Genomic DNA, 26,160 nt, shown 5'->3' with positions numbered 1-26,160 from the left:
ATCAGGTGTGCCCAGCAATTCCCCTGTGCATATGCAACGCTGATAGAGAGCCCAGCCCCAGAGTGTGTGAAGTTACAAGCACTGAAGTGTACTGGTTCCAACCGAGGACAATTTTTCTCTCTCTCGGGTCCCAGTAGATAACAAGCTGACTCAGCCCCGCAGCCCTCTATAAATGCCTGGCTTCTCCGAAGCCTGGAACCGTCTGGTACAGGTTCTGGGTGTTACAGAAACCCAGAATTCCCAACAACAGGGCGATTCAGGAACCTCAGACATCATCTGACCCCGGATCTCAGTCCACCAGCGACGTCCTGGAGACATGTGGCTTTGGCTCTACTTTCTGTGGGTTGCTAACTGAAATCCCTTCATGCAGAAGACAATACTTTCCATTGCCCTTAGGACAGAGCATCAGAAGAGCCCTGTGTAGTCTGCCCCCGCTGATCTCTGGGCATCACTGGGCACCCCTCTCTTGGCCACATGTGCTGTGTGAGCTTCCCTCATCCCCTTGAATCGAATTCTACCCCCTACCACAGGGCCTTTGCACCTGCTGTTTCCTCTGCACAGCGTGTTCTTTCCCTGGTCCTCCTCTGACCCCGCTCACATGACCTGCTCGTGTGTCCCTCCATACACCGCTCTCAAAACTCGGTTTCTGATTTATAAGCTCTTACAGGAGCACTTTTCCCTTCAGAGCACTTACTTGTAAGCACGCATTGACTTGCGTGAATCTACGACCGATGTCTGCTTCTCCCCTACACTCTAACCCCTCTGAGAATAAAATTATGTTTGCCTCACTTGCCAATGTATCCTGGCTCCTAATAGGGCTAGATGCATAGTAGGCTTTCAATAAATATTTGTTCAAAAAAGGATGGAAGACTTAACCAAGCAATTAATTAACAAAAGCAAAGCTTCCTCCCCAAGTTAAGTTGCACAGGGGCCTTTAGAATCCACTATCCCATCTCCTCGGAGGCTGTGCACCATCAACGGTCCCCCGCTCCTCTCCGTCTTCAACTTTGCCCTCCTCAATGTTTCTGTGTCCAAACCTTTCTTTTCTATTTTATTTTTTTTAATTGAAGTATAGTTGATTTACAAGGTTGTGTTTCAGGTGTACAGCAAAGTGATTCAGTTATATGTGTGTGTAGGTATGTGTGTGTATATATATTCTTTCATCATATTCTTTTGCATTATGGTTTATTACAGGATATTGGATATAGTTCCCTGTGCTCTACAGTAGGGCCTTGTTGTTTATCTCTTTTATGTACAGTAGTGTGTATCTGCGAATCCCAAACTCCTAATTTATCCCTCCCCCACTCCCTTCCCCTTTGGTGACCGTAAGTTCATTTTCTATGTCTGTGAGTCTGTTTCTGTTTTGTAAATTAGTTCATTTGAATCATATTTCAGATGCCACCAAAATCTTTCTTAGCTTAAAAACGAAACCAAAAAACTCCCTCCACAAACACACGGTGCCTTCCACCTTTCACCTTCCCACTGGCCCCAACCCTTGCTGGCCAATCTCTGTCCCTCTGCCTCGTGCCCCACCAGGCCTCAGTTTAGCACAGCCTCGACTGAGCCACTCTGACCTACGACACGGAAATTCTTCTCGCTATTCTCGCTGTGCTCTCCCGGCCCCACCCACCAGCCGGCTCCAGCGGATGTGCTGTACCAACAGCGCCGGTGGGTTTCGTTCCCTAAATATCTCCGCATTGCATCTCCGCCTCCTTCTCCCCACGGCTTCCATGGAGGGCCTCAGAATTCCTGCCAAGACCACACATTCCAGCAGCCTCCTCCCTCCACAGCATCACCAGTCATGTTTCTCTAAAGCAAATCTGATTGTGTCCCTCCCCAGATTAAAACCCTTGGATTTCTAACTAATTCAAAATATAGTTAAGCGGGGGTGGGAGAGGGATAAATAAGGAGTTTGGGATTAACAGATACACACCACTATATATAAAATAGAAAACCAACAAGGACCTACTGTACAGCACAGGCAACTATACTCAATATCTTATAATAACCTATAATGGAAGAGAATACAAAAAAAGAATATATATACTTATATGTGTATGTATAACTGAGTCACTTTGCTGTACACCTGAAACTAACACAACATTGTAAATCAACTACATTTCAATAAAAATTTAAAAATATGTATATATAGCTAAAGTCATACGCACAAAAGACATTTCTGCAGTCTGATTCATTATGACAAAACACTGGAAGTGTCCAAAATACCCTACAGCAGGGACTGGCTCTGTAGGTCAGAGCACATGTGTTACTGCGTCCATTAACATGCTAACAATGCCCGATCTACTCGAGAGTCTCCACATCTGCACATCTGCGGACATAACAACGTACCACGGCAGCCTTGAACGCTACGCCAATGTGATATTATTTCCTAAGTGACAGGGAAGCTCTGGTGATTTCCGAACAAGGCAAGTCCGTGCCTTATGTTCAGTTATGTGTTAAAGCTTAGTCCTGTGTACACATTAGATCACAGCCTTGTCTCTGGAGCCTTGACTCATGAGCTGAAATTAGCTGCTGCCTGTGTAAGATGCAACGTTTTGCAACTATATTTTACAAAGCCTAACGTGTGATATGTTTACTTTTTAAATTTTAATTCTCTTTATTGTGGTTAAATATACTTCACATAAAATTTAGCACCGTAACCATTTTTAAGTGTATGGTTCACTGGTGTTAAATACATTCACATGATTATACAACCATCACCAACATCCATCTCCGTAATTCTTTTAATCTTGTAAAGCTGAAACTCTATACCCACTAAACAACAGCTCTCCCTTCCCTCACTCCCCAGCCTGTGGCAACCACCATTCTACTTTCTGTCTCTGTGATTCTGACTAGTCTAAGTACCTCACACAAGTGGAATCATACAGTGTTTGTCTTTTGGTAACTCATCTCACTTAGCATGATGTCCTTAAGGTTCATCCACGTTGTACCCTATGTCAGAATTTCCTTTTTTTTATTAATTTTTATTGGAGTATAGTTGATTTACAATGTCGTGTTAGTTTCTGCTGTACAGCAAAGTGAATCAGTTATACATATATATATATCCACTCTTTTTTAGATTCTTTTCCCATATAGGTCATTACAGAGTATTGAGTAGAGTTCCCTGTGCTATACAGTAGGTTCTTGTTAGTTATCTATTTTATATATAGTAATGTGTATATGTCAATCCTATCTCCCAATTTATCCCTCCCCTCCTTTCCCACTTGGTAACCATAAGTTTGTCCTTTTTTAAGACTGAATAATACGCCATCATACGTATACACCACATTTTGCTTATTCATTCATCTGTCTACAGACACACTTAAGTTGCTTCCATGTTTTAACCTATTGTGAATAATGCTGTACAAATATCTCTTTGAGATCTTGCTTTCAATATTTTTGGATATGTACCCAGGAGTGGAATTGCTGAATCATACGACAATTCTATTTTTAATTTTTTGAGGAACCAACATACTGCTATTCAGAGAGGCTGTACCATTTGCATTCCCACCAACCGTGCACAAGTGTTCTGTTTCCCACCCCCTCACCAACACTTGTTATATTCTGGGGTGGTTTTTTCTCATAGTAACCATTCTAATAGGTGTGGGGTAGTTATCTCACTGTAGTTTTCATTTGCATTTTCCCTAACTATCAGTGATGCTGAGCATCTTTTCATGTGCTTATTGGCCATTTGTATTTCTTCTTCGGAGAAAGGTTTATTCAAGTCCTTTGCCCGTTTTCGAATTGACTTATTTGTTCTTGAGTTTTAGGAGTTTTCTACATATTCTGGATATTAGTCTCTTATCAGACATACGACTCGCAAATATTTTCTCCCATTCTGTGGGGTGCCCTTTTACTCTGCTGATATCGTCTTTTGATGCACAAAATTTTAAACTCTTCATAAAACCCAATTTGCCTATTTTTCTCTTTTGCTGCCTGCGCTTTTTGAGTCATGTCCGAGAAATCATTGCCAGATCCCACGTCTTGAAGGTTTTACGCTACATTTTCTTCTAAGAGTTTTGTAGTTTTAGGTCTTTGATCCATTTTGAGTTAATTTTTGTTGTTGTTGTTGTTGTTGTTTGCGGTACGCGGGCCTCTCACTGCTGTGGCCTCTCCCGTTGCGGAGCACAGGCTCCGGACGCACAGGGTCAGCGGCCATGGCTCACGGGCCCAGCCGCTCCGCGGCATGTGGGATCTTCCCGGACCGGGGCACGAACCCGCGTCCTCTGCATCGGCAGGCGGACTCTCAACCACTGCGCCACCAGGGAAGCCCTTGAGTTAATTTTTGTACATGGTGTAAGATAAGGATCCAACAAGAGTGATCATTAAGTGACTCCTCATTCAGCCCATTCGAGACTTTATCTCCCTTAGGTCTCTGTCGCGTGTTATTTAGTGAACAGCAACAGTAATTTACCAAAGCCACACAGCAGGAGGAAAGATTCAAGATCTCTTTGCCACCTGTGTTCCCAGAGGCTGCTGAGCCTGGGCCTGCTTCAAGCCTGGGGCCACACCAGGAGCTATAGCACTGAGGGCTCATCGCATGCCAGGCAATTACATTGAATCCTAAGACAGCTAAGGGAGAGAAATATATTTATTATTTCCATTTTACAGAGGTGGAAATGAAGGCACAGAAAGGGTAAGTAAATTGCCCAAAGTCACACACACCTAGTAAGAAAGTGAAGTAGCCCAGACTGGAACCCAGGCAATTAGGATGACTCCTTGGGAGTAAACACTATGACTAGGATCAAGCACATTTAAAGAATCATGACACCCAACAATCGCAAGAAATGCTCCAGTTTGCTGAGTTCTTTATTATACATCACCTCATTTGGATTCTCCGAAGTCCCTGAGAGGTGGCCAAGAAAACACAGAGGTTTTTTATGCAAAGAAAACAAGACCCACAGAGGGTAAGAGACATAAATGCCCAAGAACAATACAACGGTGGCTCTGGCACCTACACCAGCCCTCCTGAGCCTGGTCTGGGGTTCTTCCATATCACCTTACCACCTGCCTCCTTACAGAGTGCAACCTACCAGCAGAAATTCTGGGGTCAAACATGACACCAGCTAGGATATTGATCACATTGACACGTTGAGCTATGAACTCCATCAGGAGCCAGAAGCCGATTTGAACACTGTGGGTACAATAATACTGGAACCTTCCATTTGTATAAGACTAAATACTCTACAAAACAACTTCCACATTCTCTCACTCGGTCCTCCCAAGTCCTGCCATAACAGCTGTGCTCTAATGAGCAAATGTCTTATTGTCTTCTGCTGGATTTTTTTGTTTACTGACTCTCCCTTCAAGATATCTGAGCGCTCGCTATGGACCCATAATCCCTGATGTACAATTCTAAACTTCATGAAGCTCTGAAATATGAGCGTTTTCTCTCTGAGCTTGTAGAAAACTAATCTGACAGCAAAACCTTACCTGAACTAGCCTGGGGCTATTTATAACATTAATTTATTCCATTTAATGTGAATATTCATACATTCTATTGCCAAAACATCAGTGAGATTAATTACAGGGTGCTACTCAGATCCCCCCTGGGAATGTTACGCAGGATCACCTTTCTGAAATAAAATTTAAAAGTCACCGTTGAATTACATTTGGCCCCAAGAGTTCTGGATGGAGAGCTGTGGATGGATACCACAGATATTTAATGAACTTACCAGCCCCTGGGTTAGTGTTTTCCAAATACCCCTCATGCAGTCCCCACAAGACAGACGTTATCTCTGCTTATAGATACAAACACTGGGGTGTGGAGAGATTCTCTAATTTCTTCTGTCTCACAGAGCTACTTAATGCCAGAGCCAGAACAACTAGAACATCATGTTCTCAGCATTCCCCATACTAGAGTGTGTGTGTGTGTGTGTGTGTGTGTGTGTGTGTGTGTGTGTGTGTTGGGGGGAGAGGGGAGGTAGTTAGAGATGGCTTATGGGATTTGTAAAGCATAAGCAAGTAAAACAGAGACTGAGGGCTTCCCTGGTGGCGCAGTGGTTGAGAGTCCGCCTAACAATGCAGGGGACACGGGTTCGTGCCCCGGTCCGGGAAGATCCCACATGCCGCAGAGTGGCTGGGCCCTTGAGCCATGGCCGCTGAGCCTGCGCGTCCGGAGCCTGTGCTCCGTAACGGGAGAGGCCACAGCAGTGAGAGGCCTGCATACTTCAAAGAAAAAAAAACAAACAAACAGAGACTGAAACTTCATATACCCCAGGAAATAAGAGAGAGGAGAAAACAGGAATTTCCAGGCCTATATAGAACCCTACCTCCACTTTGCCTCTTCTGGACACCTGTCTGGTTGGCAGAGAAAACAGAGGAGAGATTCTGAAACTACTTATATCCCAAGTTGTCAACGACCAAGAGTGGATTTTGGCTGGCAGGGTCTCCTTTTTAGGGTAATGGCAGACACTGCTTGGAGTCTGCCAACAGAAAAACAGGAAAGAGGGCCATTTTTTCTCAGCATCCCAGTGCCTTCTCCTGGGGATGCTAGAGGTACCACTAAAGGGCAAATAACAAGCACAAGGTGTGGATGGTTCCAGATTGGACCGCCGATGGGTTAACACAGCCTCTTTGGGGTCTGGAAGGCACTCTCCATGGCTAATCTAGAAGCGTGATTGATATTTGCCAGTGTTCCACGTTTGTACTCAATCTTCTGAACTCCCTTCTGCAACAATAATTCATGTCAGAGCAGTTTATGGATCAACAGTGTATTTTCTGGTTAATGCAGCCCTGCACCTATAATGATTCAAAGCTGAGATTTATCACTCCGCCACAATTCCATCCTCATGCTTCATCTCTTCATGTTTACATCTGATTTAGCTTTTTCTAATCTAAAATAAATCAGCATGAAAAGCATTATATTTTCCATTTAGATTCCCAATTGCCTTTTATTACCAAGATAATATCCCTTATCTGACTGCAAATGGTGGGACTGTTCCCTTGTTAGGATCTGAAAAAAGATGCTACAGTTCAATCTCTGTGTCTCTCCTTGCTTCTCCTTCACTTTGGTTTTCAAGGGTGGTGTCTGGTGGGGTTCTGGTTTGAAAATGAGACAAATCAGGATGTAAAGAGGATAGATCATTTCAATCATTCCTCCTCTTGTGAGACTCACAGAGGAAGGCCTCCCCTGGCTGCCTAATGAGAATTGATCTTGGGAGAGTTCACGCTTCATTTCCCCACCAGTGACTTCAGCCCCTGTCTGTTTACAGGCATAAAGGGGAGCAGCAATGACGAAACACTTGACTGGAGACTTTTATGCCAACGTCAGGGGTGGGGGGAAAATAACACCATATTAATAGGCATGTTAATTATATGCCTATTACATGCCTATTACAAAGTCAATAAAATTTACCATTGCAAGTGTCCAATTCCATGAGATTAAGTACATCCACCATGTTGAGCCGCCATCACCATTCTCCATCTCCAGAGCTTTTTCATCTTCCCAAACTGAAAACTCTGTCCCCATTAAACCATGATTCTCCATTCCCCTCCTCCACCCAGCCCCTGGCAGCCACCATTCCACTTTCTGTCTCTGTGAAATTTAACTATTCCAGGCACCTCAGAAGAATGAAGTCAAACAACATAATGTCCTTCTGTGCTTGGCTTGTCTCAGTCAGCACAAGGTCCTCGAGGTTCAGCCACGGTGCAGGTGGGCTGCCTTTTCCTCTGTTGACAGGGTCATTGGACACACACAGTTTTTCACACTGATGCAGCCCAACTTATCCATCTTTTCTTTCATGGCCTGTGCTTTTGGTATTGCCATCTTAGATTTTTTAGTAATTTTATCTGTGAACTTGTGTTTTGTGTATAAACCCCATGGGATGAGCATGCATGTGGGCAGAAAGACGTGTGCCATGTGTGTGTTTGTTGATTTCCTTGCTGCCCCATTCACAGAAGGTGCTCTGGTGATCCCTGATCACAGAATTCGGGTGAACCTACAATGCATGGGAGTTTAGAGAGATTCAAAGTGAATAAAAGTTAAGCAAATTACCCCAAGATCAGCTAAGCAGAAGGATGACAGCCCTGAGAGGCCATGCTTTCCACTGGAACCAGATTTGCTTCAAATGTAGGAAGAAGGCTATAGATTTCTGAAAAACACAAATGCCCGAGCAACTCTATTGAGACAGACTGGGACCTGGGATCTGGGACCCTTTGCTGCAGTGCTTGCACCTGAACAGACACCTTCTCAAGCAACAAAATACAAAGAAACCATAAGGGACTAAAAATAACTGCGTGCATGCACAGTTGGGGCAAATTATGGACAAGATACAAAAAGACCAAAAACCCAACGGCCATTTCTGAAGAGCCGGGAGCAAAAGCAGGGTGTTGGGGGCAAAAGGAGGGTTCTGTGCATGCCTGCTGCACTCAACACCACCAAAGGGGGGGGGGGCAGACCACCTACGCCACTGCTCCAGCCTGACCTCTGGACACACCCCTACCCTCACTCCACATAAGGAACCAGCTCGACCCCCCTTAGGGACCGAGCAAGGGAACCTGTTACTTGTTCTCACTACCCTCCTGCTGAAGCAGGGGCCCCAGTAAAGCCTTGCCTGAATTTCTTGTCTGGCCTCTTATCAATTTCAACTGATTACGGAGGCTAAGAACCCTGGTTGGTAACCCCATCATATCTGTTCTTACTCCTCTTACATCCCTGTGTTAGCCAACCGCTTACGCTGAAAATAATAGCATAGAAGGAAAGGAGAGATGGGCAACCACAGTCCCCTTTCCTTTTGGTTCTTCCTTACTCATCACTAAACTAAAGGTAGAGAGTGCTGGTAAAATATGATTATACCAAGGAATGAAATTAAAATCTGAATTGGTTTTTGCAGTGTTTCCGTTGTTCTAGTAAGAATAGATATATGAGACATTTCTCCAAAGAAGACATACAGATGGCCAGCAGGCACATGAAAAGATGCTCAGCATCACTAAGAGAAATGCAAACCAAAATTACAATGAGGTATCATCTCACACTGGTCAGAATGGCCATCATTTAAAAGTCTACAAATAATAAACCCTCCTACGCTGTGGGTGGAAATGTAAATTGGTGCAGCCACTATGGAGAACAGTACGGAGGCTCCTTAAAAAACTAAAAATAGGGACTTCCCTGGTGGCGCAGTGGTTAAGAATCCGCCTGCCAATGCAGGGGACACGGGTTCGATCCCTAGTCCAGGAAGATCCCACATGCCGCGGAGCAACTAAGCCCGTGCGCCACAACTACTGAGCCTGCGCTCTAGAGCCCGTGCTCTAGAGAAGCCACCACAATGAGAAGCCCACGCACTGCAACAAACAGTAGCCCCGCTTGCCACAACTAGAGAAAGCCGGTGCGCAACAACAAAGACCCAACGCAGCCATAAATTAATTAATTAATTAATTAAAACTAAAAATAGAGCTACCATATGATCCAGCAATACCACTCGTGGCATATATCCGGAGAAAACTCTAATTCAAAAAGATACATACAGCCTGATGTTCATAGCAGCACTATTTACAATAGCCAAGACATGGAAGCAAATTAAATGTCCATCAACAGATGAATGGATAAAGAAGATGTGGTATATATATACAATAGAATATTCCTTAGCCATAAAAAAGAATGAAATAATGCCATTTGCAGCAATATGGATGGACCAAGAGATTATCATATTAAGTGAAATGAGTCAGAGAAAGACAAATATCATATGATATTGCTTATATGTGGAATCAAAGAAAAGATACAAATGAACTTATTTACAAAACAGAAATGGACTCACAAACATAGAAAACAAATTTATGGTTACCAAAGGGGGGTAAGATAAATTAGGAGTTTGGGATTAACATATACACACTACTATATATAAAATAGGTAAATCAAAAGGACCTACTGTAGAGCACAGGAAACTACTCAATATCTTGTAGTAACCTATAATGGAAAAAAATCTGAAAAAGAATATATATATGTATATAACTGAATCACTTTGATGTACACTTGAAACTAACACAACATTGTAAATTAACTATACTTCAAAAAAATTTTTTAAAAAAGGAAAATATATGCATGGATGAGATTAAAAATAAAAACTATCATTTCAATAATTCCACAGATGAGTTAAATGTTTTAATATTTGTGTTAAAACTGAGATCACACAATATAAAGATGAACAGTAAAATTCATGGTAATAATTTAAATTTTTAGTTTTTCTTTACTTACACCAACTAAATAGCAAATAAAAACCATCATAACAAGTCAAGAGGAAGACCATGGAAGAAAGGAAAAAGGCTCATATGTTAGAACCTTAAATGACTATTATTCCTGTGTGTTTTTTAACATGGGGACCACACGTTCATTTTGTTCTGGTCCCCGCAAATGACACAGCCAAGGCTGAGTGAGTGGCCATTTACTGCAGAACTGCTGCATGGAAAGTCATCGCATTCTTGCTCCCTGTGTCTGAGAGCTCGCACAGCGGCACACAGGCATTTGGAGCATTTGGAACAAATATCCAGGCATTTGTTCCTGGATATTGCATCAACAGCGAGGAGCAAACAGTGTGGGTCTGAGCCCTCCGCATCTCCCATGCACTGCGGGGCCCTCTGCGTGTCCATCAACCGAGACCCAGTCCCTTTCACACACCTGGCCTAACCCAGAACCACTGAAAGCAGCTAAGCTGGAGAAGCCAGCAGTGTTCAGAACTCATTAGTGAGGAGCTGAGCACACTTGTAGCTAAAATAATGAGTTTTGTGAAGTTTCTGTAAATGCAGGGCTGGATCAGAGGCTCTGAGCCCTCCACAGGGTAGCCGCTTGAGGGCCCACCCTCTCGGCCCTGGTTGCAGTGGCTTTGCTGGGAAGAGGCTTCTTGTTCTCGATACAAAATGGCAAGCAAGTTGCTGTGTGCTTTAAGACGATCATGCCCCCATTTTGCCTTCAGCCCTGTTTGTTTCTCTGAAACATGATTATTCCTAAATCCTGGATGTTTTCCAAGATACTCCTTTTTGGAGCTGTCTCCAAGTCTTTTCTGGATGGAGAAAGGATATAAATTAGACTCACAGGGAGGAAATTAAACAATGTCTCTATTAGGAATTTGATTAATGAAAAGGGGAGCAAATGGAATGACCTCTATTTTGGAGCTTCATTTTGGCAATCTAGAGCTGATGTCTGTCTGTCAATCACTAAGAAATGAGTGAATCTGGAAGCGAGCCTAACGTATCAAATCAGAGGACGCTCTCTTCCATGCCCAAAGTCATCAACCATCACTCACTCCGGCCTCAGGTTTTCACCCAAAACACACTTCACGCCCTTTTGTTCATTCGTTCATTCATACACGTACCCCACAATGTTTCTTGAAGGCTGACCTGGTGCTAGGGACACAGTCGTGAGCTAGAACAGATTAGGGGCCCCTTTCCTTATGAAGCTGCTAGACAGAGGTTCACACCTATGTGCCTTCAATTCCAAGGGCTCCTATTATTTCCCTTTTTGCACAGATACAGAATTTTAAATACAGTATCGTAAGCAGAATACTCACATGTATCCTATGTCCTCTTTCCTTTCAGTGTGAGCAGAACCTGTGAATACAATGGGCTATCACTTCTACAATTAACTCGTGTTACACGCAAAAGGGTTTTGCAGATTCAGTTAAGGTTGTTAATCAGTTGATGTGGAGTTAATCCAAGGTAGATCATACCAGCGGGGGCTGGCCTAATCAGGTGTGTTTTGTAAAGCAATCAGAGGGATTCAAAGCAGCAGAGACTGTCCTGCTGGCCTTGAGGAAGCAAACAAACATGCTGTGAACTGCCTACGGCCGGAGCCACATGACAAGAACCTGAGGACAGCCTCTAGGAGCTGAGCATGTCAGTCAAGAGCCACCATGACAATGGGGACTTCAGTCCTACAGCCACAAGGAACTGAACGCTGACGATGACCCGGGATCTTGGAAGAGGACTCTGAGCTGCAGATGAGATCACAGCCACATCTGACACCTTGATTCAGCCTGGAAAGACCCTAAGCAGAGAGGCCAAAACTGTGAAATAATAAATAGGTCTTGTTTTAAGCTACTAAGTATACGATCATTTGTTTTGCAGCAGTAGAAGAATAACACAGATAGTATCTGCCAGATTGTTTTGTTTTTTTCTAATAGCCAATCAGAGCTGAAACTATGTATGATCCTGCACTAAACTGATATTATCTCAGTCATAAGTAAATAAACAAGTTGCCTCAGTTAATTTATACAGAGGGAGCACAAGGAAACAAACATATTCCTTGGACTGCAGGATGCTGATTGATAATGCTGTGGACCACCATGTTGGGAAACGCTGAAATATATACTGTTCAATGTGACGTGGCCCAATCTTGATGATCTGGCCTCTGCCAAGCATACTTGGTATATAAATTATAAAATATACTTGACAAGCAATGCTGTGACATAAGTTCCACTAAATTAGGAAAAATTTTAGCCATTATTTCTTCAAATATTTTTTCTGCCTTCACCCCATCCCCATTCTTTCAGAGATTCTAACTATATGTGTCTTGGATGTCTTGAGATCTCTCCCTCTCTTTTTTTCTCTCTTCAGTTAGAAATTTCACTGATCTTTTCTTCTATAGCATCCAATTTCCTGTTAATCCCATCTAGTGAAATCTCCATTTCAGATAGTATTAAAGAATCATTTTTTTCTTCTCTGTAAGTTCTATTTGGTTTATTTTTCTATCAATTACTTCTCTTCCCATTGTGGTAATATCTTCCCTTAAATCCTCGACTGTAAGGGGAAAGCAATATATTTATAATATTTATAAGAGCTTTTTAAAAAGCCCTTGCTTGCTATTCCATCATCTCTCCTATTTAAGGATCTGCTTCTATTAATCGTAATTCCTCCCAGTTAAAATCATACTTTCCTGTTTTGTCAAATACCTAGCGAGCTTTACCTGGATGCCAGATATTTTAAATTTTTTATTATTGCTTGATGGATTTTGTTGTAATCTTTCAAGGAATGTTCAACTTTGTTCTGGCCGGCAGTTAAACTACTTGTGAAACAGCCTGGTTCTTCAAGAATTGTGTTTTAAATTGCTATAGGATGGACCTAAGACAGCCTTTAATCTAGGGCTGGTTTAGCAGACTCCCAAGGCAGAACCCTTCTAGAATCTCTACTGAAGTTACCATACATTCAATGAGGCCTCTGCATTCTGGTTGGTGGGGAACTTCAGTGATCCGTGGCCCTAAGTGAGCACTGAGAATTGTTCATCTGAGAGCTTCCCAGTAACCGTTCTTCCCTTGCCAGTTGTTCTTTGGCCTCGTGAAGTTTCGCGGCACAGATTGGTCTTCATCTGCAGCCTCAAGGGAACGTGAACGAAATGTCTGGAGCTCTTTCTCTGCCTGGCTCCCTCCTCTCAGGAACTACATCCTGTGAATTCTAGCCGCAGTTCTAGAGATTACTGAGTTCTGTTTAGGTTCTGCCTGCCTGTGCACCACCTAGAAGTTGCCATTCCAGCTGTCTGAAATGTCTTCCCCTTCTCCATTCTTACCCCACATTCTCACCCTCCCTGCTGGTCCTGGGAAACTCCCAATCTCCCACGAAGCACATGCCCAGAAGTCTCCTCCCCTGTGCAGTCTCGCTGAGTTCTCTGGGTCTACAGCTCTCTGTAGACCCCCTGACTCGGCATTCATTGGCTGCCTCCCTGACCAGATGATGAGAAGGGGCCGGAACCCTGCCTTTTGCAACTCTGTGTCCCCGGCACCAAGCACAGTTCCTGGCACATAGTAGGTCCTTGATACTTTTTAAAAAATGATCCAGCCCAATCTTTCCTCTTTTGTCCATCTGCTCCACTAGAAAGGGAAGAGAACCTGGGACAGCCAAAACAGAGGGCACTGAGAACCCATGTGGGACTTATAAACCAGAGGAAGGTGCTTAATGAAAAAGCCACAGGAAGGAAAGATGCCTAAAGCAGGAGAGAGTCAGTGGGCTCTCTACTGCCTCCTCCCACCTGATTCTGGCATGGTTTACTTTCTCTAGGACCAACTCTGAAGTCCCCTAGGTCCCCAGCTATTGCTGTCAGGACAAAGGCTGCTTCCCTCTCTTCTCCCCCAACACCTTGCAAGAAACACAACCGCAGAGGAGGATGTCGCTAAGGTAGAAGCTCCCTCCTGCCGCTCCTAACCGTGTCTCTGTGCAGCCTGCATCATCTATCTGGGCCTCGCAGAATTTTCTCTTTGGAAAAACAGGGCTCATGTGCCTCGCACAGCTGTGGTGAGGATCAATGAGGCAATTCAGGGACCAACCAACACAGTCCCCTTTGTTCCATCCCCATCTCAACTCTCCTTGCACAGAGTGGTCCAGCCACTCTGCTCTCTGATCATATCTTCCCCCACGACCCCCCCGCCATGCCCCTTCACACCGGCTTTCTCAACACAGGCAATTGGCACAGGTTTCTTTGTCATTTTCTCTTTGGTTCATGCGGTTGGAAAATGTCGGTCTGAAACTTCCAGATCAAGGTTTCAGACCCGTATCAGAATCACCTGGTTGTTATGTTAAAAACAGAGATTTTTGTACTCAGCCATAAAAAAGATGACATAATGTCACTTGCAGTAATACAGATGGACTTAGAGATTGTCATACTAAGTAAGCAAGTCAGACAAAGACAAGTATCATATGATATCACTTATATGCTGAATCTTAAAAAAATGATACAAATGAACTTATTTGCAAAACAGAAACAGACTCACAGACATAGAAAACAAATTTATGGTTACCAAAGGGGAAGGGGGGTAGGGATAAATTAGGAGTTTGGGATTAGCAAATACAAACTATTATATATAAAATAGATAAACAATAAGGTCCTACTGCATAGCTATATATTGAATATAGGGAACCATATTCAATATCTTATAATAACCTATAATGGAAAAGGATACAAAAAAAGAATATATATATATGCATAACTGAATCACTTCACTGTATACCTGAAGCTAACACAACATTGTAAATCAACTATAATTCAATTTTAAAAATGAGAACATGTCACTCCTCTGCTTAAAACTCTCCAATGATTTCCCAATGTACTTAAAATAAAATCTAAAAGCTTCAAAAAAAAAAAAAACAACAACCAGAGATTTCTGGATCCCACCCTTTCCCAGAGCCCAGGGGTCTACATTCTTAGAAAGGTCTCTTGAGGATTCTGAAGGACACTAAAGTATGAGGTCAATTCAATGCTTTATGAGGTGACAAACCCCATTCAGATCCTGGTAGGTCTTCAAGAGAGGGTATAACTTACATGAAAAAATGCCCTGACTTAACCCTGGCTTTACCAGGCAGGAATCAGATGTGTGTGAACACACATTCTCAATAATCTGTTGTCAGATGGAATTTGCAGCTGACCACAGGACTGGGTGGGTTCTGAGTAGAAACTGTGCATTCAGCTCAAGGACAAATTAGTGACTAATCTCTGAATTGCTCGGGGAACAGAGTCAAGGGTATAGGAGGTCACAAGTCCCTGTCACCTGGCACTTTCAGTGAGGAGAAGCTAGGAAGGGGATGTTCACCCAGTTGAAACAGGACTTCTGGCACAGGGGCAGCATCCTCAAAGAACTGGTCACAATTAGCTTGGGTTCAGGGGCCATGTCTTCATGCCATGGCTTTGCTTCAAAGTTGGGGATAACAGAAAAAGGCACATTGGAACTTGAACGCCAACAACGACTCACTTTTACAGAATGCTGCCTCCGTGTCAGGCCCAAGGCTCAGCCTTTATATAGAGCATCTCCCTTATTCCTCCCAACAATCCTATAAGGCAGATGTCACCATGGTTCCCATGAACACAGATGAGGAAACTAAGGCTCAAAGAGGTCAGGAAACTTGCCAAGGTCACTCAGCTATCAAGACCCCAGAAAGAGGGCTTCCCTGGTGGCGCAGTGGTTGAGAGTCCACCTGCCGATGCAGGGGACACGGGTTCGTGCCCCAGTCCAGGAAGATCCCACATGCCGCAGAGCGGCTGGGCCCGTGAGCCATGGCCACTGAGCCTGCACGTCCGGAGCCTGTGCTCCGCAACGGGAGAGGCCACAGCAGGGAGAGGACTGCGTACTGCCAAAAAAAAAAAAAAAGACCCCAGAAAGACTCCTCCAATGCCCTGGGTCTTGGTCACACCCCCTTTCATCTACCATCTCTCCTGCCTTGGTTTGGCTGAAATGTGGACGTAGTCCCCCCACCCATGCACAATTTCCTGATGGAAGTTGGCCAAAATGATGTCAGATAGGTCTTAGGAGGCTGGGCTGTAAATATTCCAGATCAACTTGCACTTCATCTTTCACAGACATTCACAGTGCAGTTAATCTGGAGACCTCAGTCACCAGGTGTGCTTCCTGACACATCAAAACTCATCTCACACCTCTGATCTCTCATGCCTCTTCAGGACCTCGCCCCCTGACGGCCAGCCTCCCATTGGCAGGAGCAGGGAGGGGCTGGTGTGGCAAATGGGCAGCACTGATTCCCAAGGGTGGTCACTCCATCTTTTGACTCTTGGATTCCTTCCTCCTGCATCTGGACAGAGGCTACCAGCCATTGTCAATGGATGAGTGTTGCAGCTTCTAGGCGATTCTAGGAGGATCACCAAGTACACTCTCAGGTCTTGCGCATGAGGCAGAGGTTTCTGACCTGGTCATTGGGTGGCAAAGCTAATTGAAATATTTACTGTCCTTTGCGAAACGTCATTTTCTCAGTCCTGACTCTGGAGGGCTCAGTGCCTTCTGTGTAGCCAGAGCCACCAGCATATCCCAGGGAAAATCCCACTCGGAGGCCAAGTCTTCAGAAAGAAAAGTGGAACTCGGAAGACTCTGATCTCGCTACGTCTCTTCAGCTTGGTTGGGAAATAGGTAAATTGTTTTGCACCTTCTGATCATTGTGAGAAGAAAGGGAACGTTTTTGTCACCTTCTGTTTGGCCTCAGTGACTTCTTTATTCCCTGAATAAAGTAATCTTGAAGCCCAAGCACTTAAAACTTGACTGCTTTTATTTCATACTACCTAAGGCTTCACTTCAACCACTGGAAAACATCCATCAAAGCCCAGAGTGGCATTTCTCAACTCCAGTGGGGCATCAGAACCACCCGGGCAGACACACCTACTTCCGGCCATGATGGAGCAACCAGACAAAAGCTGTGAAGCAACTGTTTCCAGACACTGGGCACAAGAAATGCGGGGCTACGAGGGGTAACCAGAGAGGTGAGCCCCACAATCGTCCCCACCTAGAAGCAGTTTCCAGGCTGTGTATTGGGAAGGGACGCTCGAGAGACCCTGGGGTCTCACTGAGCGGACAGGGCAGGGGTGCGGATTCAGAGAGGCTGAGGTAGCTAGAATTTGTGCAGCCACGTACCAAGGGACAGCAAGGAAAGAGAGTTTCTAGCAAGCTGCCAGGGGGCCCACCAGTCTTCAGCCAAATACTCACTTGCACATGCTTAAGGGAAAAGTGCCTGAATCCAGGAAAAGAACTGCCAGACAGTAGTAAGCTGGACACTCCCAGGGCCTCACCCAGAGCTGGAAACCGTTTGTGCTTCCACTGGCCCTGGTGGAAAGATCTCACGTACATGGGACATTAAGTTGAGTCCTCACAAGGATCATGCCTTAATAGTGGGGCTGAATTATGGAAAACAGTATGGAGGTTCCTCAAAAAACTAAAAATAGAGCTACCATAGGATTCAGCAATTCCACTCCTGAGCATATATCCAGACAAAACTATAATTTGAAAAGATATATGCAGCCCTATGTTCACAGCAGCACTATTCACGATAGCCAAGACACGGAAGCAACCTAAACGTCCATCGACAGATGAATATATATATGTGGTACACATATACAATGGAATACTACTCAGCCATAAAAAAGAATGAAATAACGCCATCTGCAGCAACATGGATGGACCTAGAGATTACCATACGAAGTGAAGGAAGTCAGAAAAAGAAATACAAATACCATATGATACCACTTATATGTGGAATCTAAAATATGACACAAGTGAACCTACCTACGAAACAGAAACAGACTCACAGACATAGAGAACAGACTTGTGGTTGCTAAGGGGGAGGGAGGCTGGGGAAGGGATGGAAGGGGAGTTTGGGGTTAGCAGATGCAAACTATTATACGTAGAATGGATAAACAACAAGGTCCTGCTGTAGAGCACAGGCACCTATACTCAATATTCTGTGATAAACCATGATGGAAAAGAATATGAAAAAGGATGTATATATATGTATAACTGAATCACTTTTTTGTACAGCAGAAATTAACACAACACTGTAAATCAAATATACTTGAATAAAATAAATTTTTAAAATTACTGGGCCTGAATTAGCACGCGATCAGGCTTCCTCAGCCTCCACACTGTGGACATTTCAGGCTGAGCAGATCTTTGTTCTGGGCGCAGGGGACTGTCCCTGGCCTCTACCCAGTAGGTACCAGTAGCATCTTTCCTGAGTTGTCACAACCAAAAATGTCTGCAGACATTACCAAACATCCCATGGGGTGTGGGTGGAGGGCGAAATCCCCCATGATTGAGAAGCACTGCCCTTGACTGAAATCTGCCGAGAAGTCAGGCTCAAAAGGCTCCAAGTGTTTTCAAGGAACGTAACCTCATGCCAGAACCAAGTTCAATGCTCTTTAAAGGAACACAGCAAAATCAAACACCCGCTCTGGGTCACAGGCATATGTAGTTTGTAAAGGTCACCATGAGAAAACAACCCAAATGTCCACCTGCAGATGAATGGATAAACAGAATGTAATATACACATACTGGAATATCATTCAGCCTTAAAAAAGAAGGAAACCCTACCATCTGTGACAACACGAATGAAACTCGAGGACATTATGCTAAGTGAAATTAACCAGTTACAGAAGGACAAATGGCATGATTTGTCCTGCATGACTCCACTTATATGAAGTAGAACAACTAAGCAAATTCATCGAAGCAGAAGATAAAATGGTGGTTGCAGGGGCTGGGGGAGGGAGAGGGGGAGGGTGGAGTTGCTACTCGATGGGTATAAGTCTTCAGTTATGCGAGAGGAATAAGCCCTAGAGCTTTCCTATACCACATAGAGCCTACGCTTAACAATGTGGTACTGTTACTTCAAAATATGTTAAGAAGACAGATCTCATGGTGTTTTTACCACCAAAAAACAAACAAAAAAGCAACACGCAAAAGAACACAAGGAAATTTTTAGCAGTGATGGATAGGTTTAGTACCTTGATTGTGGTGATGGTACTATGGGTGCGTGCATATGTCTAAACTCCTCAGAGGGTAGACATTATCAAAAAGATACATAAATATAAAAAAATAAAAGTTTGCCATGATTCTTCTATTCAGCCAGAATTGAGCACCACAGCCAAGTCCAAAAAAAAAAAGGATGAGTAGGAAGGGGAGATGGAAATGATAGAGGTTTGGGGAAATGTTGAGAAGCATGGCTAAATGGTGATCACCAAATACAGAAACTTTCCCTGGTCCATCTAACGATTAAATGTATTAGAAACTGTCATCTACATGAAGACAGATGGGTGAGACTTGGCTGGCGTGCCCCAGCCCACGCCTATCATCAGAATGGTCTCCTCGATCATTTAACAGATGCCCACGCACATTCCAACTCTGGGAGATGTGAGCACGTCTCTGAACTCTACGTGGCTTCCCTTCTAACATCAGGGAAACTGTCCACACCCTGCTTCACAGGGAATCTCAGAAGGTGGCCAGGCTTGCAATGTTGACAGCGACCAGAGCTCAAATAAAAATCCATCTCCTTGCCCAGTTACGGTTATTTTGATGTCCGAAATTCATCAGGTATGTCTGCAGGAGGAGAAAGGCTCTGAACACACTGTGGCTTTAATAGTTTGGGGCATGTTGGAGTCAGCAGGGGTCAAGGCTTTGCACACATGCAGAGCATGACCTTTAGCCCCCTCACCGCCACCTGCTTCCAATCCCCGCTGCCTTTCAGACGTGACAGTACATATGCTTGTCATCCCTATTACAAGGCAGTTTAAGCAAGGGAATGAGTATGGCTGGACCATCCCTGGGCCAGAGTTAGGTCCGTCCCAGATGAGAGGCAGCATCTCCAAGCACTAACACAGCTCAGGAGTCAGGTCACAGCCTTAGACTTTAAACTCAACTCAAATACATCTGTATGTCTTCCTGAGGAGGACTTGAAATCCATAAGGTTTTTACAGAAACAAAATCTCTCAAACTCACTCTTCCTGGAGAACCAGCCAGTTCCTTTAATCCAGCACCTTTGTGCATTGAGAGCTCACCCCAGTGACCGTGCTCATTTTTCACCCCATCAGGTACTTTATGGTTAAAGCCCTGGCAGATGAACCCATGGCCTTGGAGCCTTCGAGAGAGAGAGAGAAGGGGTCACTGTGCCAAGTGTAACAGGACCCAGAGGCTCTTAATTGGGCTCTGGTCAGTTCAGCTTGGAAACTGAGCAAGAAAGCTGCCTTCTTGCTGGGTTTCCTAACCTAAATGGCTGACATGCCCCAGTGGGAATAACATGAACAATTCAATGGACGTGGAATATTTTAAGGTGAAATGTTTTTGCTACTAAAAGAACAGAGCTCGGAATTCAGAGGGATCAGAGGCACAGATCCTGTCTGAGCTTTCAAACTTGGCCTGCCCTTGAGTGGAGGAAGCAGGCCCTGCCTGGACCGCCTTTCAAATCACAGACATAGTGAGGACTGTCCAGCTGACCAGCCTGATTGCTGTGGGTCTCAGACTCACCTGAACTAAGACTTTAGACTCCAGGTTACGCTCAAGCAGCAGGCACACAGCCTCAATTGTTGGCTGTATTTGGAAATGTGGCTTGGGGGGGAGTTGAGTCACACACAAAAATGCTGTAGCTGCAACTGTCAGTATAATAGATGTTTTTTACAATCTCCTACAAAGGTGCACTTTTCCACACTGTTACCTTCAATGTTGCTATAGGAATAAACAAAGCTTTATGCATACCAAAGGAAAAAAAAAAGGAACACAAGAGCCGCTCTTTGCCATTGAGGGTGTAAAATGGAGCCATGAACACTTTTTTAAAAATGCAAGCTGAGGGCTTCCCTGGTGGCGCAGCGGTTGAGAGTCCACCTGCCGATGCAGGGGACACGGGTTCGTGTCCCGGTCTGGGAAGATCCCACATGCCGCGGAGCGGCTGGGCCCGTGAGCCATGGCCGCTGAGCCTGCGCGTCTGGAGCCTGTGCTCCGCAACGGGAGAGGCCACAGCAGTGAGAGGCCCGCGTACCGCAAAAAAAAAAAAAAAAAAAATGCAAGCTGATATAATTCAACAAGTTTTTTTCTCTCTCTCTGGAGGACTGAAAACTAACCTCAGTGAAAATGATACAATGATAAAATTCTGCCCCATCTGATTAATTCCTTGTGAATAACATCTCTGGTTTCCTTCAATTATATTCTAATTGCACACCTCTTGCTCTGGTCGATTAAGCAATGAACCAATGAACAACTATTACTGAATTTAATTAACACCATTATTTCCATGGCCTTTATATCTCTGTGGCGAACGTGGAAATTCACAATCCCAGGGCTGGCACTGGGAGAAGCCAGCCTTGAACCCTGCAGAACAGGTTCTGACATTGCTCTGGAATAAGGAAGCCCAGTGTGGGGAACGAAAGACCTGGAGTTTTTGCCAGCATATTCATGGGAAGCCTTTCCTAATAACAGCATAAGTATTCAGAAAGGTTGCCTTTCCATAAAACATTAGCAATTCGCATGTTACATTTATCAAAAGGGATGGGCAAGTGAGCTCTATGGGAATCAATTACAATGTCATTCATAATGTAGTCCTTGTACTATAAAGCACTGATCAGATTTCATGTGTGTTTACCTTCTGAAGGATAACTGCCTGGGGCTTCTTCTAGTTTCAGAATACAAGAATGTTTCAGAGCAATGTGTTTATCTCACTTTGACATTCTAAATCTCCCAAGTTCTCCTTTTTCTCCCAGAAAAAGTCATTTCTGCTTGAAAATAAGAGCTCACCCACAAAAAAATAAAAGCCCTTTCTTACTGGTGTAACTTAAATCATTCTACTTTAACTTCATCGAGGCAAGGCATAGATATTCTCCTGCAAAACCCATCAGGAAACAAACAGGACTTTGTTTTTAAAAAGAGATGACTGCACATTTACAGAGCTAAGAATATGTAACTCCCAGAAATGTACCACAGTTTCTAAAGGTGGATACAAATTATCCAACTGTTTGGCGCACTATTAAATGTTGTAGACGCAGACGTGTATCACGTGTAAATTAGTTATCCACTATGCTCCCGCCCCCTCATATTTCAAAAACTGAAGTAAATTAAGAGATGAGAAAGTTTTCCAAACACCTCAGGAAAAACTACAAACCGACGATTTATCAGACCAGATAGAACATCTGACCTGTCCGTTTGATAACGCAACGCTCCGTTTCTCTGAACGAGGTGTGTGCCCAAATTCAACCTTACCTCGTATCTGCTGGCTGTCTGCTCAGCTGTCTTCAGGCCTTGATACATATGGATGATACAAACTTTGGCTCTTCTCTGGGAGGGAAACCAGTTCCTCTTCACAAAATCCATGACCATCACATGGTTTTTCAACTCTGTACTAAACGTTTTGATCTGAAAAGTCCGGTGGATGGCTGTTTCCGCGTGGCGGGCAGCATACCCCTTCTGAAGAGTTTTTGTAGAAATTCCAGACTGCTGCATGATACGGGAATCCTGTGACTTCAGCGAGCGCGCCTGGCAAACACAATTTTCTTTGTTTAATCCAGGTATCGAGCGCAGCAGGAGGCACTTGGGAAGTGCCTGGGCTCGACCTCTCCCGGAGTTTTCCAGCTCCAGACCTAGTTGTTCTCAAACCCCAGCTGCAAAGAATATAGGATTTGCACGTGGGAACCTCGAGGGTGACCTTTATGTGCTATAAAAATACTCCTTCTGGTTGCTGTCTGCCCGGCTCCAGCACTTCCACCTGTGTTCTCAGGTGCTCAAAATCTTCTCTGATTTCAAAGGCACATTTCTCTTTCCCGCTGCATTCAAGTTCTGAACACAAGATCCACCTGGTTACCGCGAGGTCCAATATGTTTTTCAGTCTCCAGCCCCTCGAATCCAAATAAATTATTCACGGGGCGCTGTACAAAGGAACCAGGAGTGATAATTGCCGCTTTTTAGAATTCCTGCTTTTTCTTGCCAGGACTGAAAGGAACAAGAACAGACTGCTACTGACACAAAGGGTGACCTCAGCCCTGGAGAAGATAAGAAACACATTCAAGTGAAAAAGAAAAGTCGAGCACAGAGGCAGTGATGGGTACAAGCTGGCATCAGAGACACAGAGCTCGGGTAGGATGTCCTGGTTGCCACTTGGGGGAGTGCCCTGGCTTAGCTGAGGGCTCTGGTCCCCAGCCAACCCTGGGAATCCCCTCACCACCCAGAGCCTCAGTTTCCCCATGAGGAAACTTGGAATAATAATGCCTGCCGCTCACAGCATTGTTAGGAGGATCAGGTGAGCGAAATGGTGAGCAAATAGCATGTAATAGAGGCACATAAGGCATAATTTCCAAAGAACAGTTGCCTTTTTTCTGCCCAAATTAGGCTGAACACAGTTCTCCTCATAGGGAAGAACAAATCCGCCTCCGAATCAGCTCTGTTTCTTTTACTTTAACCTTTGAATTCTATTGCTTTTGCTACAAGTTAAGAATGTTGCCTAGAGCCTGAAATATACAGACAGCCCATTCTCAAGTCTCTGACCTTTATGGGTGTAACACTTTTCCATTCATATAGAGATAAAAAGTTGCAGAACAGAGACTAACGTTTGTCTTCGAGGTTTATAGGAACCTTGTGACCAGACCTCCCTGGACAGCTGTAAGAACAAAGTATTCTGACACCAAGAAATCTGCAGCAACCAACCACACCCCCTCCCCTTCTGGTATAAAAGAAGCCTGAATTCTACCTTGGGGAAGGTGGTTCTTTGGAATAAAGTTGCTATTTGTTGCTGAAACAACTCCTCTCTCAATCTATCAGCCTGTCCTGCAGCAAGCAGTCCGAGCTTGGACTCAGTAACATTCTCTCTACACATATAATATACAGTAAGTCCCCTACATACAACCCTTCAAGTTGCAAACTTTCAAAAATGCACACGTGCGTTCGCATGTCCAATCACGTAAGTTAGTTCACGTGCCTGGCGTACATTGTCACGTGCATGCATCCTCAACAAGTGGTTGTGCTTTTGTGTACTTTACTGTACAGTACTGTATAGAGTCCAATAGTACAGTATCTTTATTTCAAGCTCAGGATGTCCGGAAGCAAGTATAACAGCAGCAAGGATGCAGCTGGTACTGTACTGTGCTTTTCAAGGTACTGTACTGTAAGATTTAAAATGTTTTCTTTATTTTTTGTTTTTTATGTATTATTCGTGTGAAAAGTATTATAAACCTATTATAATACAGTACTATATAGCTGATTGTGTTAGTTGGGTACCTAGGCTAACTGTGTTGGACTTACAAACAGATTGGACTTATGAACGTGCTCTCGGAACGGAACTCATTCATATGTAGAGGACTTACTATAGTGGAGATTTAAAGGATGCTGAAAATTATTGGATTCTGAATTTCAGATCATTCAGAAATGCCGATGATATACTCCTTTTCACTTCATTTCACGTTTTGGTACTATTTCTGTTAACGCAGTCATTGAGAAGTGGGAATTACAAGCCTTGGATCAGGGGTCTGGGCCAGGAGAGGGCAGGTGACAAGCACCCGGGCTGTGCTCTGAGCCCACACAGGACTCTCTTCTGCAGGCAGCCTCCTCTCAGCTTTTGGCAAATACGCGCCTTGAAGAGTTCTCCCTCTCCACACGGAAAGCCGTGGGGTAGACTGAATGAAGACGTGATTCCAAATGACTTTCCTGAAAACAGAGCATCAGTCCCTGGCCCAGAACCGAACCCTTTCTGCGGCAGGCGGGAGCTCAGCCAATCACACCCAGCGGTGCTGGGACTTGGAGGGTGGAATGTTAAACTTGCCCCTTTGGAGGCAATGGGAATGTTGAAGCCGAGAACGAAAACAGAGTAGGAGATAGAGAAGACTTCAGAGGTAATTTAGGCCAACGTTCTTATTTGAGTGTTAAGACAACAGACCCCAAGAGATTAAATGCCAACCCAAGACCACACAGTGGAGTTCCCTATTCCTTAAACAGAATACTGTCCGGATCTGCCTGTGGTTCTCCCAAGGAGGTCAGTGAGAAGGTCAAGACCAACTGATGGCAGTCATGTTTCCAATGAAAAGACAGCACAACCGAGATTGATGCCCAGGAGGCAGGCTGGACATGCCCCAGGGAGCTGCATGGGGGTGCCATCTTAGATTTGGAAGCTTCCAGAAAAAGCCAGGGAAGACATTCAATCAATAAACAAATTAAAATTAAACAGGGACAGCAAAGGAAGAGGGTACCACTTGGCTCTTTGGGGGCTGTGAAGGCCATTCCTGAGACCCCACAGTGACCATCTGAACCAGTTTTTGCTGGTACCCATCTGTTCCCAACCAGGAGCTCCTGCAAACCTGGTTAAAAAAAGAAAAAAAAAAAAGGCCAAGTCTCTCCTGTCACCACAGCACACCAAAGGACCCTGGGCAACATAGAGGCCAGTGCACTGCCCATCCAACTGCTTTGACTAGCAATGAGAGGTTGGCTGAGGGGTGCCGGCCGCTGGTGAGAGCCGCCTGTCATAGGCCGTGTCAGCCAGCAGTGGCTACGGAGGCTCCTAAGATCGTCACGGCTGACTTTCTCTTCCCTTGACCACAGACAGGGCTGGGCTTTAACCAGCCTTTGCGGCCACCAGAGAAAGCAGTCACGTCGTTACCAAATGCAGGTCCGTGTGCCCGATGCACAGTGAGGCCAAAGGATACCCAAGCGTCGGAGTTTGGAGCAGAGGAAGTGTTGTTGCAGCGCCCCGGAAGGAGACGGGTGGCTCATGCCTTTAAAACCCGAAGCTGTGAGGGAGGGCGTGGTTAGCTGCAAACTTCTTGGGGTCATCCTTTGTTCTTGAGGTCCGGTCAGGATGCTCCTGTAAATCTCCACCAAAACAAATGTGATTCTCTGTCCTGACAAGAGAGGGAAGGTCCCAAGGCTCGACTTTCACACTCTGAGGGCCAGGCCTGGCTAAGAGGAAGGGGTGCCTGCGGGGGCCGGTGACGCCCCCTCCCCCCCCCCCCGG

At 44.6% G+C, this 26,160-nt stretch overlaps 1 protein-coding gene across 2 annotated transcripts in view; it reads right to left on the bottom strand.

Annotated features, from left to right (window-relative positions):
• Positions 1–22,667, bottom strand: part of LOC309971689 ((E2-independent) E3 ubiquitin-conjugating enzyme FATS) — a gene marked incomplete at both ends in the record, with an annotated part of 228,085 nt that extends 205,418 nt beyond the window's left edge. For both annotated transcript variants that reach the window (XM_082855001.1, XM_082855002.1), the window contains one exon: positions 22,428–22,667. In XM_082855001.1, coding sequence (XP_082711127.1) covers positions 22,428–22,667 — 240 coding nt within the window. The remainder of the gene's footprint in view (positions 1–22,427) is intronic.
• Between the last annotated feature and the right edge of the window lie 3,493 nt (positions 22,668–26,160).

This window comes from Leucopleurus acutus, assembly GCF_964270905.1.
Source record: "Leucopleurus acutus genome assembly, chromosome: 14".
NCBI classification, from domain to species: Eukaryota; Metazoa; Chordata; class Mammalia; order Artiodactyla; family Delphinidae; genus Leucopleurus; species Leucopleurus acutus.
This window is presented reverse-complemented; position numbering and strand designations above follow the sequence as displayed.